This window comes from Ceratotherium simum, chromosome 4, assembly GCF_057802395.1.
Source record: "Ceratotherium simum simum isolate JZ-2026a chromosome 4, ASM5780239v1, whole genome shotgun sequence".
In the NCBI taxonomy this organism is placed as follows: domain Eukaryota; kingdom Metazoa; phylum Chordata; class Mammalia; order Perissodactyla; family Rhinocerotidae; genus Ceratotherium; species Ceratotherium simum.
In genome coordinates this window covers 23,090,002-23,110,145 of record NC_141903.1, presented here as the reverse complement: position 1 = coordinate 23,110,145, position 20,144 = coordinate 23,090,002, and the positions used below count along the sequence as shown (strand labels likewise).

The following is a 20,144-nucleotide window of genomic DNA, read 5'->3' as shown; positions in this document are numbered from 1 at the left end:
TTTATATATTCTAGATACAAGTCCCTTATCAGATACATGGTTTGCCAATATTTTTTTCCCATTCTGTGGGTTGTCTTTTCACTTTGCTGATAGTGTCTTTGAAGCACAAAGATTTTTAATTTTTTTTTTATTGTGAAATTTTTGTTGTACATTATTGTTTATCAGTCACGATATAAGTGCATCCCTCCACCCCTTGTGCCCACCCCCCACCCCCTAGCCCCTGGTAACCACCAGACAGTTCTGTCTGTGCGTGTGTTGGTTTATCTTCCACATATGAGTGAAATCATGCCATTTGTCTTTCTCTTTCTGGCTTATTTCACTTAACATAATACCCTCCAGGTCCATCCATGTTGTTGCAAATGGGACGATTTTGTCTTTCTTTATGGCTGAGTGTAGTATTCCATGGTATATATATACCACATCTTCTTTATCCAATCATCAGTCGAGGGACACTTGGGTTGCTTCCATGTCTTGGCTATAGTGAATAATGCTGCGATGAACATAGGGGTGCATAAGCCTCTTTGGATTGTTGAGATTTTTAATTTTTTAATATCAAATGTATCTCTTTTTTTTTTTTTTTGTTACTTATGCTTTGGTGTTGTGTATTGGTTTTTTTGTTTGTTGTTTTTGTTGTTGTTTTTGTTAAGGAAGATTGGCCCTGAGCTAACATCTGTTGCCAATCTTCCTCTTTTTGCTTGAGGAAGATTATCTCTGAGCTAACATCTGTGCCAGTCTTGCTCTATTTTGTATGTGGGACGCCACCACAGCATGGCTTGATGAGCGCTGTGTAGGTCTGCGCCCGGGATCCGAACCCACGAACCCTGGGCTGCCGGAGCAGAACACACGAACTTAACCACTGTGCCACCAGTCCAGCCCTGTGTATTGTTTTAATGTTACCATTTTTGTACTTGTTAATGTTGTAGGACTCCTGAAATAATTATTGGTAATGAGTAATGAAGACTATAATTTGTTGGAATGTACAAATTATGTGTTCATGCTTTTCCTTGTTCTAACTACACTTGAGAGCAATGCCGTTTGAGGTGAAGAGCTAGACCAGTATGAACTGGTTCAGAAGCTGATGCCACCTGCTTCTGGTGAGGCTTAGGCCCAGTGCCCAGTGGCAAGGCCTGTGACAGAGTAGTTAGTGCTCAATAAATATCTCCCAAAAGACTACAGGGTCTAATGATGAGCAAGGGATTTGGGAGGTGCTGGAGAAAGGACCGAGGTCCTTGAGGCCCAGGATCATTTGTCCCCCAGAGCACAGGCAGCCTGGCCCTGACACATGTCTTTCCTCCTTCCTCCCCCATCAGAGCGGAAACGCTTGGGCATTGGCCAGTCTCAGGAGATGAACACTCTCTTCCGCTTCTGGTCCTTCTTCCTCCGAGATCACTTCAACAAAAAGATGTATGAGGAATTCAAGCAGCTGGCTCTGGAGGATGCCAAAGAAGGCTACAGGTGAGCAGGCTGGGGCTGGTGAGGGGTCCCTAGTGGATCTGCTTCCAGAACTGTAACTGGAAATCTCTTGTGTATGTACTTCATAAAAAATTATTACTTTTGAATGAGTAATATATTCACATGGTTCAAAATTCAAAGAGGTCAAAAGGTTATATAGTGAGAAGTCTCCTCATTACTGTCCCCCTGCCGTCTAGTTCCATTCCCCACAGGCAACCAGTACTTTTAGAATCTTGTGGCTCCTTTCTACAAATACTTTGCCTGCGTAAGCAAAGACATTCCTATATAGTCGCCTACACACGCTCCCCATTTGTTTATACAAAAGATGTCCTCTATTAGATATTATTTTGCACCTTATGTTTTTACTTACTGCTCTATTTTAGAGATCATTCCATATCCATATGTAAATAACTTTCTTGTTCTTTTTTATAGCCTGTATGGTCTTATGCTATATGGATGTACCATAATTTATTTAACCAGTCTCCTATTAATAGATACTTTAGTTGTTTTCAGTATTTTGCTATTGAAAAAAAAAAACTTCAAGACACTTTTTTTCCCCGAGTAAAATGTTCTTTCCGTAAGCAATTTGAACAAAGAAGTTGGGGGAAAACACTCGTCAGTCCAGAGACAACAATGTTAATATTCTGCCCTATTTGATGTATTTAGATCATCCTATGAATGCATTATGGTGTCTTATTTATCATTTATAAGCATGAGCATTTTCCTCTGTTGTTAAAATATTAGACTTTTTTGCCTTCTTACATAAATAACTTCTTATAAAAGTCATTACATGCTTTGTGCTGAAAGTTTAGAAAATATAGTTAAGATCATTTGAAAATCCCAACTCTCAAAGATAACCAGTGTTAATATATTTAAGTGTCTCTCCAGACTTTCTGTGCATGTGTATATGTAAAATTTACATATTTGTTTACAAAATTTGGGCTCATTCTACATATAACATTTTGAAACACATCTGTTCCACCTAATAATATATTGTAAGCATCTCTCAGTATCCATCAGTATATATTTACATTATAATTTTTAATATATTATTCTGTTGTACAGATTTACTGTCGTTTTTCTTAACCACTTCTCTTAAGACATTTAAATTTTGTTTAATAATGCTGCTCTGAACAGTGTTGTACATCTGTAAAATCTAAATCTGCCTTTTTGGTTATTTCCCTGACATATGTTCCTAGAAGTGAAATTTCTGAGTCAGATAACTGTGAACACACCTACTAATTGGCATGGTCAAATGGCTCTGCAGAAAGCTCATGCCAGGGATTGGCAAACTTTTTCTGTAAAGGGACAGACAATAAGTGTTTTAGCCTTTGTGGGACATAAGGTTTCTGTCGCAACTACTCAACTCTGCTCTTCTAGCAGAAAGCAGCCAATTACACTTGGTAAACAGATGGGTGGTGTGGGAAGGGGCTGTTGGTTTGGCCAGGGTTTGCTGACCCCTGGCCAACTATAAACATTTAATGCTGGACCCAGTTAGGCTAGCATTAAATGTTAGCCTTCTTAAAGATTATTTACCATTTTCTCAATAATCCATGTGTTTAAACTGTTTTATAGTTCATCTCTTATGCGGGGGGCATTTCCCTGTTTTACAGTTAAAGAAACTGTCCTGATTTCACTGATTTGTGTTCTCCTACAGATATGGTTTGGAGTGCCTTTTTCGATACTACAGTTATGGCCTGGAAAAGAAGTTCCGGCTGGACATATTCAAGGATTTTCAGGAGGAAACCGTCAAGGACTATGAAGCTGGTGAGAGCCAGAGTTGGAGCTCTGCGAGCCCTGGTCAGCTAGGCCTTCTTCCCGCTGACCCCCAGTCCACCAGGCCTATCTGTATATCACACCACACCCCACCCCGTCCTCTGAGGTGCTTGGTTCTCACCTTCTCACCAGCCCAGCTTCTCTCTACCACTCTCTCCTCTTTCCCTACAGGCCAACTCTACGGGCTGGAGAAGTTCTGGGCCTTCTTGAAATATTCCAAAGCCAAAAATTTGGACATTAACCCCAAACTTCAAGAATACCTCGGCAAATTCCGACGACTCGAAGACTTCCGAGTGGATGTGAGTGAAAGTCTGTCGTCTTTCTCACCCTAGTTGTCCTAGTTGGAAAGAAAACTGAACCCAGCTGTGCCACTAGCCTGGGGACCCCTCCCAGCACTGGAGCTTTGGTTTCTTCATCTGCAAAACAGACTGAGAAGAGGACAGTGCAGGCTAATTGGAGGGGGTCATGTGGTTGTTCCTCCCTCCACTTCCCGTGGTAGATGTGGCTAAACCATCATAATGCTCTTTCCCCTCTTATCTCACAGCCCTCTGGCTGCTCAGCCCTAGTTAGCCACTCTACTAGTTGATCCAGGGTGGGTACCCAAGGTAAATGTATTTGCTCTTTCCGCAAGAGGCCAGTTCTAACCCCAGAAGTATATAAATTATGTCTGATTTTTTCTCCCCGCTTCCCCGCCATGTCTTCCTGGAACAGTGACTCAACAGTGACATCCAGTGGTGGATCAGGGTTATTGCTGCTGGGTGTATCAAAGGAAGTGGTAGTTGAAGTGATTTGATGTCTCTTTGCTAGGTGCTTCAGGGATTCCAGAGATGAGTGAAAGACTCTTTCTCCTTCAGAGAGTTTGTAATGTAGCAGGGATATGCCAGTCATCTTACTCCCTTGAAACCTTTTAGCAAAAAAGGCAAATACAAGTAAATAGCAATAATAATCCTCATATTTATTAAAAAATTGCCAGATTGTTTACTGTGTGCCAGGCACCGTGGTAAGCACTTTACATTGACCTCTTTCAACCTTCACAATGTGGTGAAGTAGGCAGGGTTGACTGTTATCATCACTGTACCAGTGGATAAACTGAAGCCCATGGCCACCCAGTGAGATAGTGGCAGCGCTGCTCAGCTCACCCAGTGTAAAGATGAGTCTGCTGTCTTCCATCTTTAAGCACTTCCTGCTTTGGGAGTTGGAGGGGGGCACATGTGCAGAGAAGCCTTGTAATAGGAAGACCTGTTGGGGTGGAACAAGAAGGGCTCAGATCTGGCACCCAGAAAGGGAAAGAAATGTCCTCGAGATTACGGGATCTTTGGTAGTGGTGAGGCCAGACTGGATCGTGGTCTGACTTTAGATCAGTGTCCCTTTTTGGGGCCTCGAGGGAGAGGAGGCAATCCTCAGGAGCTTCTGGGCCTTCTCAGCTGAGACTCAGCATACTGCATGCCGCATCCATGTATCATCTCCTGAGCACTGATCCCTTCTGAGAAGGGGAGCAGAAACTTGTCTGGATAAAACCTGGTGTCTCAGAGGTAGACGGGCCTGGTCCAAATTTCGTCTTCACCAGTTACAAGCAATGGGACTCTGGGCAAATTATTTTTTTCTGTGCTTCTTTTTTCTCATCTGTAAAAATCAGATGATCATGTCTATTTCAAAGAGTGATGTAGACCCCATGAGTGAATGTGCATAAAATAGCACAGAGGTGGCATCTTGGCATGGAGATGTGCTTATTAAAACTGGTAATTAGATTTTAAGGGTAAACCTATTCATTAGCTACATTTGGAGGTAGGAGGTCTCTAGACAGCCCTGGCAAGGAAGGGGGTGTGGGTACTGCCCCCAATCACCTATGACTCCCTCCTCTGTTACAGCCCCCCATGGGTGAAGAGGGCAACCACAAGCGACACCCAGTGGCAGCAGGAGGTGGTGGCAGTGAGGGCAGGAAGCGGTGCCCCTCCCAGTCTTCCAGCAGGCCTGCCACCATGATCAGCCAACCCCCCACACCACCCACTGGCCAGCCCATCCGGGAAGATGCCAAATGGACAAGCCAACACTCGGACACACAGACTCTGGGAAAGTGAAAAGCCCCTTAGCCTTGGGGCTTGTTGGGGGACGGGGGTGAGGGCGAGCGGGAGTCCATGGGGGTGCCCAGTCCCGGGAGAGGGGACAGAGAAGAGCCAGGCCTAGAGTCATTAGGATGGGCCTTCGTGCTGAGTAGCAATGTATACACCATTTGGGCTATCAGAGGTACCCCTGGGCAGGAGCCTCCACACACCCCCTTCCCTCTCCATGGCTCTTCTTCACATCCTAGCTTGTTCTAAGGGGGGGAGGGAAAGGGGGGAGATTTTTATATATATATATATATATATATATATATATCAAGTTTTAAATTATTGATAGTTTGTCTGGATTACCAAAATCACTCTGCAGCCCTGCCCACGGCTGGTAGGCCGCAACCCTGGTCCCCACCCACAGCCTCCTGCTCCCCCTGAAGCCAACTATGCAGCCCACAAGAAGGCCCTGTGGCCCCCATTGCCCAGCACTGTCCTGTGGAAGGCTCTGGAGCATCCCTGGGCCCCACAAGCACCAGCCCCTTGACCATCTGGGGCTTGCCATCACCGTCTTCTCTCCCTACTGTCCCCACCACGCCCTTCTGCCATCTTCTGGGAGAAGGAAACCAAAGGATCTAAAAGTGGGGGTGGGGGAAGGTTTCAGCCTTTTCCTACTCCCCTCTCCCCATGCCCTTACTCCCCAGCCCAGAGAGACGCTGCTCATACCTGAAAAGACTATTGAAAGATGATTTATTTTATTTTTCTCTGACCTTTCCATCCTTGGAAAAATAGAAAAAAAAAAAGACAAAATTGACCATAAAAGACCAAAAAAAATCAAAAAACCCCCACCTAATCCACAGAAAGTGATGTCTTTCCCCTACCCTTGGAATTTCTTTTGTTTTGTTCTTGGAAATAATATTTTTTTAAAAGTTGCCTTATTGTGAAGCGGGATCTGAAATCCCCGAATGCCTGTTTTCCTCGGTGGAGTTGACTCGAAGAGCTCCCGGCTTCTCTGGATGTGCCTGGGCTGGAGTGGCGAAAACCTTTCTCTGGACTGAGTTGCATGTACAGTGCCTCCTGCCTGTGGGCAAGAGAGTTGGGGGCGGCTCAGATCAGAGCCGTGCCTGAAATATCCCTGCTGTTGCATCGTTCAAAGCTGACGTCCTGTGTCTGTACACTGCTGCCACTGTCATATCCTCGCTCTGCTTGCTGTTGCCTCACGCCAGGCCCTGTCCTGTCGTTGACACCCTTCATCCTACCCTTGGAACCCCAAGGCCAAGTTTGCTTCAAACTGTTGGAGAACAGCATTGGCCTGAGTCTGGACACGTCATCCTCAGCTTGACGGCCTCCCCCACCTCAGAGGGGAAGGGTGAACACCTAGCAGCTGAGGCTTTGAAATGTTTCTTGTGTTGGCCCTGAAAGATCTCTGAGACCTCAAGGAGGCTTTGTCTCATAAAAGGTGGAGAAAGATGCCATTCTCCTCCCTCGGGTCTGGTGGCGTCTCCCCATCTTGCATCATCCCCCCTCTGCAAGCCGTCTCTGCCCACCCTCCAGTTGACCCTGCCTGTGAACGAGGGATGAGGAGGATTTGGGGGCTGGGGGGAAATCCTGCCAGTCGGAGAAGCTCCACGGCAGGAAGGTATATGTGGACATAGAGTATACCTGCCTTCTCTTCTCCAGCCACTGACTGCTTGGGCTGTGAATGACAATGGAATGGCTGGAGTCTACTGGCATCCGAAGCTAGGGAGGGTGACAAAGGACTGACCCACACGGACTGGGCTGTGTGTCAGGTGCAGGCGTGATGACGCGTTCACCCCCATTGGGGACCAGGCAGCACAGAGAAGTTCGTGATAGTGTTGCTCAATCGCTGACACTTCCTTGGCCCTCTTTTTCAACTGCTTCCTCTGTTGGGCCCAAAGGTTGGGAGTAGGAGACAGTATCCCAGGCTGGCAAGGGCTTGCCCTCTGTCTTGGGCACCTCTTTGCTTTTGGCCTGCGCCCTCCCACACCCCCCTGCCCTCCCAGTGGTTAGTATGTGGGAAGCGCATCTCAGTTCCTGTGATCCGGTTGTCTCGAAAGCCAAGGATGAGTGTCTGGTCTCTGCTATGATAATGGGATCTGAGGCCTTTCCCTGCTGCCGTCTGGTGCCTGCCCCACCTTGTACCAGACACTGGACTCCTGCACCCTTTCCTCCATCCCTTGATGCCTCCTTTCTTTCCTTTGGGTCGCTCAGCCCTGTACTGTATCCAACGCCACAGAAACCTCAGTGTTTGTCCTCTGCTGGGTTTAGGGGCACAGGGAAGCCTTGGGAGTGTGGGAAAAGGTTGTTCTTATCTAGAGTTTACTCCCAGGCCAGGGGGCTGCCATCCTTTCCTTGATCCTCCCCACAGACACCCCAGAAAGAGGAAGCTCTTTTGGGGTGGGAAGGTGAGGACTTCATCTCAACATAGGCTGAGGATTGGGGGGAGGGGGCTTTTTTTTCTTTTTTTTTTTTTTTGTAACATGTTAGGAGTTAATGTTGCAAGGAGTAGTTTACATCTTCACCTTCTGAAGACACTTGAATTTAGGACCGATGTATCTGTGACAAGCATGCCAGGAGTGGTGGGCGCAGGGCCATCAGGGCTTGCCACTTCACACCCACCATCCTCCCATGGGGATCCAAGATCTGAGACACAAAGCAACAGCCTGCCCAAATCCTTCTGTTCGTCCTGCACCCTTCCAAGATTGGTCCGTGCCGTCCCGACTTTGGGCATCAAACATCAGAAGGTCTGTGTGCCTCAGCTTTGCTATGAGGCAGGTTTCTCTTTCGCCCTCGCCTAAACCTGGGAGCAGATGCACTACCAGTAGAGAGGGGCTGCCCCGCCCTGCCCCAGCCTGGACCCCTGCGGCTCAGATCGAGGTGCTGAGCCCCCATGTCAAAGTTGTTACGTTTTTGTTTTGTTCCGTTGTAGCTCTTTTTTTCCCCTTTATTGATGACTGATTTACGGAAGAAAGTAAGCTGCTCAGAAGGCCCTGGAAGTGGGGAGGAGGGGCAAGGAAGATGACTAGCCGGGGGCTGGGGGTGGTTTTTTGCCAAAAGCCTGGGTAGAGTGGTCTGGATCATCTGGCGCCCTCCTGAGTGGGACCCCAAAGTATCTCCTGTATGGAAGGGTCCCTAGATTTGCCTCAGCTCCCACCCTCTCCTTCAGCCATGTTGATGGCAGAGGCAGAGAAGATCAGAACTTTACAGCCCATTTCTCACTGGAGAGGAAAACTTGTCATCTGGCTTGTGGAGAAGGTTCCACTTTATGCTCATAGTACGTTATCTTTACCATGTGCTAGGATATCACATTTAAAAGGACAAAAAAAAATGTAAAATACTTGAATGAGCTTGTATTATAACATTAATATTATTGAGAGTATCTGCTTTCCAGGCTGAAGTGAATCATTCATTATTCTAGTCCTGCTTTAGTCCTTTGTAATTTGTGGTAATTATGCTTTTCTTTTTAATACAAAAAAATGTATAAAAATAAAAACTTGAAAAGGCAAAATACTGGCTGGTCTCCCATTGGGGGTACAGTTGTCGGGTGTGAGGGAGGGGGCCTGGTGAGGGTTCCCTCAGATCCAGAGGAACCCTGCACTCAGCACGTACACACGAACCCTTTGCAGGGCTCTGCCATTGGGCTTCTGGGGAGTCGGCCTAAGGCATGGGCTCGTTACAGAGCTTCTAAGGCTGCTGGTGTGTCCAGGTGAATTCCCCAGCAGTCCTGAGAGTTTCTGCCAGCTTTGAGTTCATGTCCACCTTGTGTCTTAAGTGAGATGTGGGAGCTATAGCCAGTGTCACAGAACAAAGAGACACCAGTCCAACAGATCGAGTTCCAGGATTCAGCCTTGAAATCTTGCTCCGCTCCCAGGTTTTCATGCACTGGCTATGTTAGGAGACAGCCAGGAAGATAGAGGTTGCTGTGATTCCTCACGGAGGGCTGGCACAGCCCCTCAGTGAACAGACTTCCCTGCTGGCATGTAAAGGAGTAACAGTTCAACACTCTGGCCGTGTGGAGTCCAGGTCTGAGGAGTGACACTCGGGAAGGATGGAACAATGAGCACCTCCCCCCGCCTCCCAAGACTGGCCTCTGGGCTGTTGGTGACTTTTTTCAGACCATGAGGTTGGGTGCTGGCAGTAATAATAGTCTGAATGCCAGTCTGGCCTAGATGTATAATTACAAAACTAAAAATGAGGCGTGGCCTTGTTTACTCATTCATCTGACAACTGTCTCACGTGCCTGAGCATCCCATCGAAAAGGGTTTTCTAGAGAATTCCACTGTCCATTAGGTGGGCAGGTACTTGAATACCACCAATGGCCTCCATAGGCCAAAGGAGGGTTTAAGAGGTAGTGTCGAGGGCTTCTGCAGACTGACTTGGGAACGGGCAGACAGTTAATTTAGTCTCCTTCCACAACCTGTTAGGAATGCTCATGAGTGAGGCCACTGATTAAGTGCCCTGCTGTGGTTCCCAGATGCCATATGATCGTGAGTGTTGGTATGAGTCATGTAGTGAAGAAAAAAAAGTGAAGCATCTACTGGAATGAAAGGGACACCAGTTTATTTTCCATGCTTTCTCTTTTTACATTCACATATTCTGCTGGGAATTTTGAGACCTCAGCCTTTTCTTGAGCCTTATTTGTTTACCAACCTCAGGGCCATTCTGTTTGATGCAGAAGAGGATAGAGCTGGACCCCTCGGCCAGGGCCCACCACCTGCCTCCCAAAAGGGGTGAGAGAATGACAGCCTCTTGTCCCTCTGGGCCCCTACAGTACCTCAAAACCTGAAGACCGTAAAGGGAGAAAATGCATCTGTTCCTCCTCTTTATCCACACTCCTCATTCCCTCCCCCTCTTAGGTATACTGAAGATGGGCTATTTTCCAAATGTCTGTCTGTAGCAGCAAGTTGTGGGTGCAGGCCAGCAGCTGTGAGAACTTAGAGCAGTGATGCGCCAGAAGCTGTGCTTAAGCTGAGGGCACAAGCTGTCGTAGGGAGGGGCCAGGCCCACCAAGGCCAGAGGAGGGTGGGTATGGCTTTCGAAGGCCAGGGAGCTCGCTGCCTGGTCAGCGCCCAGTTGGCCTACTGGGCATGTCCTTGGGGGCCATTAGAAAGAAATTCTTTTTGATAGTTCTGCCTGGAGATTTGGCCCTATCAGATACTAAAGTCTTACGAAACTACCGCGGGTGGTTTTCTGGACAGAAGAGAACTGAAAGTCCAGAGATAGACCCAAGTATATATAAGAATTTAGTGACTGATAATGGTGGCCTTTCAAACCAAAGAGTGGTCTTCCAGTTGTTCTTGGGAGCCACAGGTTCCCGGCCATGTCATTGGTGGCTGAGGGAAGGCCAGGGTGGGGACTGCTTCCACCCCAGCCACTCTGTGCTTTCGCTTTAGATGATAAGGTTCCTGGGAAGGTTTCCCTTGAAAACAGCATCACTGCTGAAATCATCCAGAATAAATGGTCTTGAGACAACTGGTTAATCATTTGGGGAAAAAAATGAAGGTTTTGCCCTTTGTTCAGTCATATTTTTCTTGCCTTCTCATTGGAGGAAGAGGGTTCTAGCCTCTTTGAAAGTGCTTCAGAGAGGCCAATATGGAGCCTCTGTTGGGTGTCCCCAAAAGTCAGCAACTCTGACCCCCCCCCCCCGCCCCATGGATAAAAGGACCCCCAGCTCAGCAAGTCCACAGGGCTTGGCCTTTGCTTTCCATGTATGGCTGAAGGTACTGGGGCTTGGTCTGCACCTCGCTGGTATCTCAGTTCTAATCCAGGGAGGAGCTTCTGTGATCGGTATTTTTCTTTTCAGAGAGGGATGATGTTTGTTTGCAGTGGGGCAGAGTTGAAACGGGGCCTTTGTCACTGACTCAGTGTGTGTGTGTGTGCGTGCATGCGTGTGTGTGTGTGTGTTGGGGGTAATGGGGAATTGACCCCGTAACCACTGCCAGAGTGTCCTGGCCCTGACCTGAATAGAGTATGAGAAAAGCTTTTTGGGACAGAAAGGGGCAAAGTGATGTCTTCTGGTTCCCCCAACCCCGGACACCAGAAGGAGCTCTCCCAGATAGAGCCTCCAGTCTTGCTGCCACCTTTGTCATTCTCTACGTCTTGCCTAGGCCACAAAGGAGTCATCTGGGGTCTCTCACCCCTTCCACAGCAGAGGACTTGCCAGGAGCCCCCTCAAAGTGTTTTCTTCCCTCTGACTGGCCATTCTGGGGAGCTGTTTTTTCCCCTTCCTTAAGCCAACTCCTGGTCCCCATGAGGGACAACAGGGGCAACTGGGGGAGCCCAATCCCATCCTTGGCCCTGCTTTGCTAGGAAGCTGACCTTCCCTCTGCCCTCATGGGGCCATCATTAGAGAGAGCATGGCTGAAGGAGCAAGTTATGAGGTGCGATCAGGAGGCCTCAGGCCACCTTAGCAGTCCCCTGCTGAGGGGACAGCCAGGGTGGCACTTGGGCCCTCTCTCACTCAGTCTTCTTCGGGGGGTCAGGGATGCTCTCAGAGAGTGGAGTGAAGCCCAGCAGGAGGATGTGTCTCTCGTAGGACTTGGTCTGCTTAAACACGGTGTCAGTCCCGTGGAGGTGGTCCAGCACCCCCAGCACCCCATAGCACTGGTTGAACCTAGAGGAGAGAGGAGGGTGCTTGAGGCCAGCGTGCTGACCTCCATCTCAGTTGTGCCGGCCTCTCACGCATTTCTAAGCCCTCCTACCCCACACCTGTCCCCACCGTGCTGAGCACCTGCATCAGAATAACCCGGGGAGGTGTAGCACACATTCCTGGGGCCACTCCAGACTGAAAATCTCTGATCTTCCTTTGAAAGGCTGTCTGTGATTCTGATGCACACAAGTCAGAACCTGTGACAGAGCTTGTTTGGGTGGGTTCAGGGACCACCTCCAGCAGAATCCTCTGCAACACTTATTAAAATGCAGATTTCTAGGCCCTGCTCCCTCACATACTTTGATTCAGCATATTTGGAGTGGAACCCAAGAGCCTGCATTTGAAAAAAGCATCTCAGGTGATTCTGGTGCAGGAGGTTCATAGACCGCACTTGAAAAAGCCTGGAGGCTTTCAAAGAGCACGCAACTGCCCTTGAATTGCATGCAGGATTTTTTTTTTTTTGAGGAAGATTAGCCCTGAGCTAACATCTGTTGCCAATCCTCCTCTTTTTTTTTTTGCTGAGGAAGATTGGCCCTGGGCTAACATCTGTGCCCATCTTTCTCTACTTTATATGGGACACCGCCACAGCATGGCTTGATAAGCGGTGCATCAGTGCGCGCCCAGGATCCAAACCTGCGAACCCTGGGCTGCCAAAGTGGAATGTGCACACTTAACTGCTACACCACCGGGCTGGCCCCTGCATGCGGGATTTTTTATGTATTGTTCTGACTGTGTCCATAGCTTACATTAGATACTCAAAGGGTCCAGAACCTAAATAAAGGTTAAAAAGCTACAGTTGCAAGAAGACCCAGTGTCAGAAAGAAGGAAAAGGGCAAGGTGGTCTGGGTCCAGTGCAGTCATTATTTTCCCCACCTCCAGACCTCTACCTCCACTAGCACCCACGTCTAAACTGAGGCACCAGTGTCATGTCTGCTATCAGAAACTCCAGGAGTGAAGGTGGAGGTTACTGCCCAGGGACCCACAGTGGGGACAGGGGCCTTACTTGAGATGGTGATAGTCATGGAATTCAGGTGAAGGCAAGAAGGGTAGATGGTAGCCACAGTGAGAGATGATGGTGATGATGAGGGCCAAGGAAAACCACATGGTCATGGAGGACAAGTGGGAGCCCATTACTATGGGACCCACCATCGCTGGCAGCATGTTGGAGGCCTGCAAAGAGAGGGCTGTTGGAAGGCGGGCCCCAGGGAGATGGAGGGGACCCAGCTGGGTGTCCACTCTGTCCCAGGGTAGTACCAGGAAGACCTCCTTGATTGAGATCTGGAGAAGCTGAGAGTTTCAGGACCTCAATTTGCTGGAGTCATTCAGCTTTGTAACTTGGGACAAGTTATTACCTGTTGGAACCTCAATCTCCTCATTAGCAAAATGAGGATTACAAAGGTTGTTGGGAGGATTAAATGAGATAACTTATGTTGGCATCTGGCATAGGCTGGCATATGCTAGGTTAATACTAAATAGTGGCTGTTTAGTGGAAAGAAGGAAAGGTCCAGAGTGGTCTAATTCTCTGCAGGAGATCTCAGGGAAGGTGGCTGGGGCCCTCTGCCTTTTGCCTTTGGGGAGAGAGGAGCTCTGCTCACCACATGCTCAATAGGGTGGGCATAGAGAGCAATCACGCCAATGGGAGCTGTCCACTCATGGTGTTTCTTGTGGATTTTCTTGTAGAATGTTGGGTGGTGAAGGAGCCTGGGAAAATAGTTAATAGTTAATAATCTGCCAATCTCCCTTTCTCCTTCCCTCACGAGACCATGAGAAACCAAAGGTAGGAACTAGGGGTTACATCTATGGAGCAAAGTTGAAAACACAGTGGATTGGCACTTAGACCTGCCTTCAAGCTCTAACCCCACTTCTCATGCTGCGTAATTTGAGGGTGGGTTACTTTGCCTCTCTCTACCTCAGTTGTGTCAGCTGTAAAATGGGGGTGATGCCCAGAAAGGAAACAAATGGGAAACTGCCCTGCTGCACACGTGACTGGAGAAGGCTCCTTCTTTTCTGGACATTCCTCAGTGGTCTCAAGTTGTCAGTTGTGGAAAAAATAGTTGTCTCCCTGTTAACTACTTCATGGGAGGCTTTTCAGGCTAGATGGTATTGGTCCTACACCTACAATTCCAAGGCCCCAGTTTCCTTGTTTAAAAGTGAGCCCTAGGAGAGTGAGGAGCTGCTCACCGGTGTGAGTAGTAGAACATGACTTCCTCAATCAGAGTGAAGAGGGCCAGCTCCAGGAGGAACCAGTGGAAGGTGGGGAGCTCTCGGCGGCAGGGGTCTCCCCACAACTTGAGGATGGGATAGAGGAAGACCAGCACGGGGAAAGAGATCACGTACTGGTTGAAGAGAACTGTGCGGATAGACTGGCGTAGTTTCATGGGGTCCACCTGCCCAAGGAAAGGAAGGAGGGAGATGCACAAGAGTGAGTAGTATGTCTTTCCCTTCTAGAAACTAGGCTCCACTGTGACCCACTCACAGGAGGCCCTCACTCAGGGGTGGATGCTAGGAGTGATGTCTGGCTATAGCCAGCAGCCCCTGACTGCTGCCCAACCCTGGAGTGGAACCATCTGGTAATGCCTCCACCTTTGGAAATTCCCCTTCCAGCAGCCTTCAGTCTCTACCTGAGCCTGCCTCCTTCTTCCTGGTTCTGCAGCTGTCACCACTGTCCTCCCCATTTCTCTGGCCAGGCCTGCCATATTCCAGACAGGATGCTGAGGAGCCTCCAGGGGGCTTGCAGAAGGTTGTCAACTCTCACATTGATGTCCTTATTCAGCCTTTTAGCCCTTCATCCAGAGAGCCCTGACCACGATCAGATGCAGAGATCAAGGTCGTCTGCCTCCTCACGTGGTCCAGTCTCACTGGACTAGGCCCAGAGCAAAGCAGAAGTTGAGCCAGGGAGCTGCCTATCTGGCCTCCTGACTAACTTCCTGTGGCCTGGTCTTCTTGGCTTTCACGGAGGAGCTGTCAGGATGGGGACTACCTGAGCATTCTCTCCAGGGTCACTGTGGAGAGCTGGCCCCAAATGCCCCTCCCCCGCTGAGCCTCAATACTACAGCCAGCATTTCCCCAGGAATCAGTAACCCCCTGACCCTTCCCTTCGTCAGAGCAATGGGGCTCCCAGGAATAGCCCCATAACCACAGGTCACTTCCTGGGTCCTGATGAAATGGTTTGGGATTGGTCAGAAGGGATTTCTCCCTGAGTTCCCTCTGTAAGCTGGAAGAGTTCTGCCCCCAGGTGAGGCTGCGTTCAGAGTTCAGTTCAGTTCCTGACTTCGGGCCGTCCTCTTCCTTCAGCTTCTCCAGGCACTGCATATATTAACTGACTTCAGAATTCACTCTGTCAGCTTTTAGTTCCATCCCATCGTGAAGTCTGGTCTGGCCAGCCTGGTTTGAGAGCACCTGTAGATGAAGCTGAACACCTCTTCTGGAAACCTTGACCAAGAGGAGGGTGTCACATACGTTTATTCGTTCATTTACTGAGCACCCTCTCTGTAGCAGGCAGTGTTCCACATGCTGGGAAGCAAGTAATGAACAAAACAAAAGATTCCTGCCCTCACTGAGTTTATGTTCCTGGCACCAATAATTTAAAATAGAACGGTCAGGGTAGGCTTCATTGAGATGCTGAGATTTGAACAAGAAGATGAAGAAGGTGAGGGAAACAAACATATCTGGGGGAAGAGTCTTCAGGTAAAGGGAATAGCTGGTGAGAAGGCTCTAAGACAGACCTCTTTCTGGCATACTTGGCTGGAGAAGAGTGAGCGGGTAAGGTGGGGAGAAGTAGGTGGTGAGCTCAAAGAGATGGGGAGGAGCCAGAGCATATAGGGCTTTGTAGGCCATTGTGAGCACTTTGGCTTTTACTCCAAGAGAAATGGGGAGTCATTGCAGGGTTGTGAGCAGAGAAGTGACAAAATCTTACAGGGTTACTCTGTTGAGAATAGACTGTAGGGGAGCAAGAATAGAAATAGGGAGACCAATTAGAACTACAATAATACAAAAAAGAGGATGGTGGCTCAGACTAGGGTCGTAGCAATGGAGGGAGTGAGAAGTGGTCAGATTCTGGATCTATGTTGGAAATAGACCCAGTAGGGTTTCCTGATAGATTGGATGTGGAGTATGAGGGAAAGAGAGTAGTCAGTGATGACTCCAAGGCTTTTGGCCTAAGCAATTAAAGAGTGGAATTGCCATCAACTCAGAATGGGGAGGCTGTGAGTGGCATTGGCCTTGCAGAGGAGATCAGAAACTCTCTTTGGGACACATTGGATTGGAGATGTCCATTAGACATCGATGTGGAGATGTCAAAGAGACAGTGGGTATTTGAGCATGGAATTCAGGCGAGAGTTCTGGGCTAGAGATATAAACTTGTGAGCTGTCAGCATATAGATTGTATTTAAAGTCATGACACTGGAAGAGATAACTGAGGGAATGAAGATAGAGAAGAAGACTGAGGCCTGAGCCCTAGGGCACTCAACATTAAAAGGCTGGGGAGAAGAAGAGGAACCAGAAAGGAGACTGTGAAGGAGTGACTAGTGAGATGGGAGGAGAACCAAGAGAGTGGGGTGTCTTGGAAGCCAGGCATAAGAAGATATAACAGGGATGAGGGAATGAGCAGCTGGGAAAACGCTCCCGGTAGGTCTCATGAGACAAGAACACTGGGTGACCTTGCGGAGAGCAATTTCGGTGGACCGGTGAGGGTGCAGGCCTGATTGGAGGAGGTTCACAGAGGAGGGGAGATGATGGTTTTGTGATTATTTTGGGAGATGAAGGCTGAAGGATTTAGGGTGAAGTTTTATAATGTCTGGAACTTACTTTCAAATGGTTAAGCAAAAAATTATAGATGCATAAATATTTATATTTTTACATACAGATAAAACAAATACTAGAAAATGTTTAAAACTGGTGAATCTAGGTGATGTATAAATGAGTGATCATTGTACTACTTTTTCAACTTCTGTATGTATGCTTACAATTTTTCATCATTACAAAATGTTGGGAAATAGAGAGTGGACAGACAGGAATTGAAAACTGTATAGACAACAACTTCAAAGAGCTTAGCTGCAAAGGGGAGCAAAAACAAATGGTAGTGAGTACGGGAGATGGAGTCAAGGGTTTTTTGTTTGGTTTGGTTTGAAGATGGGAAAAATTACAGCATGGGGGCCGGCCCGGTGGCGCAAGCTGTTAAGTGCGCGCGCTCCGCTGCGGCGGCCCGGGGTTCGCAGGTTCAGATCCCAGGTGCACACCCACACACTGCTTGGCAAGCCATGCTGTGGCAGCGTCCCATATAAAGTGGAGGAAGATGGGCATGGATGTTAGCCCACGGCTAGTCTTCCTCAGCAAAAAGAGGAGTATTGGCAGATGTTAGCTCAGGGCCAATCTTCATCACAAAAAAAGAAAGAAAGAAAGAAAGAAAAATTACAGCATGTTTATATTAATCCAGAGAGGAATAATCTAGGAGAGGGAGGAAAAAAAAAAAAAAAAGATACAAGAAGGAGAAGGGATGTGCAACTATGACATACAACTATCTACTGGGGCTTTGGGGGAAAAATAAATAAATAAATAAATAAAAATTATAAAAAAAAAAAAAAAAGAAGGAGAAGGGAGAATTGCTGGAGCAGTTTCCTGGAGGAAACGAGAGGTGATGGATGTAGTGCACAGAGAGTGGAGGAATGGGCTACAGAGAGGAGCCAGGAGGGTTCACGCGCTGTATCGGGTGGGAAGGCAGAGCATCTGTGTGCAGGCGCTGCTCGTAGGCTGATGTGGTGGAAGTCTGGGTGAGCTCTCTTCTGCTTGCTCCAATTTACCTAGTGAAGTAGGAAGCAAGGCCTTCCTCTTGGAGGAGGTCAGGGGAGGAGGCATTGGGGATTTGTGGAGAGAAGAGAAGGTGTGAACTAGCTATCCAGGACAATGGGAAAGTAAACAGACAAGGAATGGAGTCTTATGAATGCTGGCAGCCTTCAGGTCCCACTTGAGAATCTGTTTCTGATGTCTTAGGTCTGGGGTCAGGCCTTCTTGGAACCGGTCAAAAACAAAATGGCCTCTGGGGCTTCCTTCTTACTTGTGTGCCCACCTGAGGGTGCACACAGTGTAGGAGCCCTGGACCTGGAATCAGATGAGACAGGCCCTGGCTCTGTTTCCTAGTAGCAGTCTTGAGCTAGTTACTGCACCTTTCTGACCTCAGCTTCTGCAAAATGCAACAAGACCTTCCCAGTGTGGTCCTCCAATCATTGTAGACTGTGAAATGTTACGTGTTAGGTGATATTCTTGAGAGCTGGTGTGGCCTGGTGGCTAAGAGCACAAACCCTGGATTCAGAAAGCTTGAGGGTGAATCATGGTTCTACCCATGCCATATCTCAAAGCCTCTGTTTCCTCATCTGAACGATGAAGGTGATTACAGTCATTGGCCTTGAAGATATAAGCATTTAATCAATGGTGCCAGGTAAGGAGATCACTGTGGTCCGACAGGTGAAGGGCTCTCAGCATCAAGCACTGGCTTGAATGCTTAGGCCCCAGTCCATGCCGTGGGAAGCCGGCTGGCAGCTATTATCTCAAGTGAGGGGGGCTGGGAGCCAGGCTAGCAACTCTGCTTCAGGAGGGGGCTGTTCTGAAAGCCTGGGTCAGGGGCACTGTTTTTCACCCATTCTGCTTTCTGGAGTGCTGGGCTGGGGCACACTGCCCTGAGAGCTGAGGTGACTCATCCAGGCACCAGGGCAGATAATTCAGAGATGATTGTCTTGCCTGGAAAAGAAGCCAAGGTGTGGTTTGGGTGGAGCTGGGGAAAGAATCTGGGTTTCAAGAATCAACTTCTTCCTTGTTGTGTAAGAAAAGGCTCCTGGAGGTTGTCAGAGCACCACGCAGGCAAGCCGGGCTCTGGGAGCAGTGGGGCTCACTTCCCGGGGCTATGTAAGTCTGAGATGTGTGTGCTGGCCTTCTCTCCCCTACTGGGCCAGCAGTTCCTCATAAGCAGGATCTGGGCCTTGTTATCACGAATAAACTATGCACTATTGGTTGAAGTGAATAATTGGGAAGGAGGACCTACTTAAAAACAACCACCACCCACACATTTGGATTCCATAGCATCCACCTATAATAATGGGGTTAGCCATTGTTTCAGCAGCTGTCTCCCTTGCTCACGACAGCCGTCACCCATGATTCCATCATCCAGCCATTGTTGTCCCTGCTCCCACGGATGCGGGGGAGCGGCCTGACATCCCTGGGACTCAGCCCAGTGCCAGGCTAAGACAAACATTTCTGTTCCCACAGTGCTGACTGCAGTGCTGTGGGGCAGCACAGGCAGGTACAGAGCCGGGGCTGGGAATCAGAAGACCAGAACATTAGTCTTGACCAGCTGGCTCTGAGATTTGGGGCAAATTACTTCCTCTCTCTAACCTTCTGAGTTGGGGGAGCCTTGCCCACAGTGACTTGGCTCCCACTGGCCGTGGTTTCTCCTGGGCCAGCGGTGAGGATTTGGAGAGTGTGGCTTGAGCTCTCGCTTTCTGTGCTTTGACAGGAGAAGCTGCAGCAACACTTACTGGTTCGTTCTTGCCAAGCTGAATTCGGTAGCGGGAGATGAAGTTAGGTTTTCCGGTCGTGTCAACCACCAGTAGAAGCCCACTGAAGCTCCAGAAGAGCAGAGTGGGCACTTGGGTGGCACCTAAGGTTGGGAAGCAGAGGAGAGAATCAGGGCAACTTCAGGTTCCCACACATGTTTAAGTGAACACACTCTCGATGGTGACAAAGGCTGCATTGTAGGCAGTCTCTTGCCAGGGAGGTCTTGGTGCTCGGGGCCAGGGGGCCTACCTTTAGTCCTGGGGTGACAAACTAGCTGTGGGAACTTGGACAGGTCACTTAAGGAGTGTCTCTATTTATTTTCTTAGTTGTAAAATGAGGACAACAACCTTGTAGGTGGTTGGGGACAAAAAATAATTATGTTAAGATACACTCTAAAATATAAATGGATTTAGGTTGACATTTGGGCGTCTGTGCCCATCGAACCATTTATGAATTGCCAAGGAAGGGAGAAGCAAAGGAAGTGCTTGGTATGGTATGGTTCACAACGAGCACTGGACTAGGAGTCCATCAGGGACCTAATCCCTATTACCCTGCTAACGGAGCAGTGGGACATCAGGTGTCTAATCAGCATTTCCCCAAGTGGAGAACTCATCTCTCAAGGGGCTCCTTGGTTAAACAGTCTTCATACCCTT

General features: G+C 48.5%; 2 protein-coding genes across 10 annotated transcripts in view; one reads left to right on the top strand and one right to left on the bottom strand.

Annotated features, from left to right (window-relative positions):
- LARP1 (La ribonucleoprotein 1, translational regulator) overlaps positions 1–8,805 on the top strand; it is an 81,707-nt gene extending 72,902 nt beyond the window's left edge. For all 8 annotated transcript variants that reach the window (XM_087429513.1, XM_087429514.1, XM_087429511.1 and 5 more), the window contains 4 exons: positions 1,311–1,455; positions 3,110–3,219; positions 3,400–3,527; positions 5,097–8,805. In XM_087429513.1, coding sequence (XP_087285639.1) covers positions 1,311–1,455; positions 3,110–3,219; positions 3,400–3,527; positions 5,097–5,306 — 593 coding nt within the window. In that variant the 3' untranslated portion in view covers positions 5,307–8,805. The remainder of the gene's footprint in view (positions 1–1,310; positions 1,456–3,109; positions 3,220–3,399; positions 3,528–5,096) is intronic.
- A 1,030-nt stretch (positions 8,806–9,835) lies between these two features.
- FAXDC2 (fatty acid hydroxylase domain containing 2) overlaps positions 9,836–20,144 on the bottom strand; it is a 30,301-nt gene continuing 19,992 nt past the window's right edge. For both annotated transcript variants that reach the window (XM_087429515.1, XM_004428609.3), the window contains 5 exons: positions 19,473–19,594; positions 14,128–14,333; positions 13,542–13,647; positions 12,950–13,116; positions 9,836–11,910 (listed from right to left, as the gene is read on the bottom strand). In XM_087429515.1, coding sequence (XP_087285641.1) covers positions 11,754–11,910; positions 12,950–13,116; positions 13,542–13,647; positions 14,128–14,333; positions 19,473–19,594 — 758 coding nt within the window. In that variant the 3' untranslated portion in view covers positions 9,836–11,753. The remainder of the gene's footprint in view (positions 11,911–12,949; positions 13,117–13,541; positions 13,648–14,127; positions 14,334–19,472; positions 19,595–20,144) is intronic.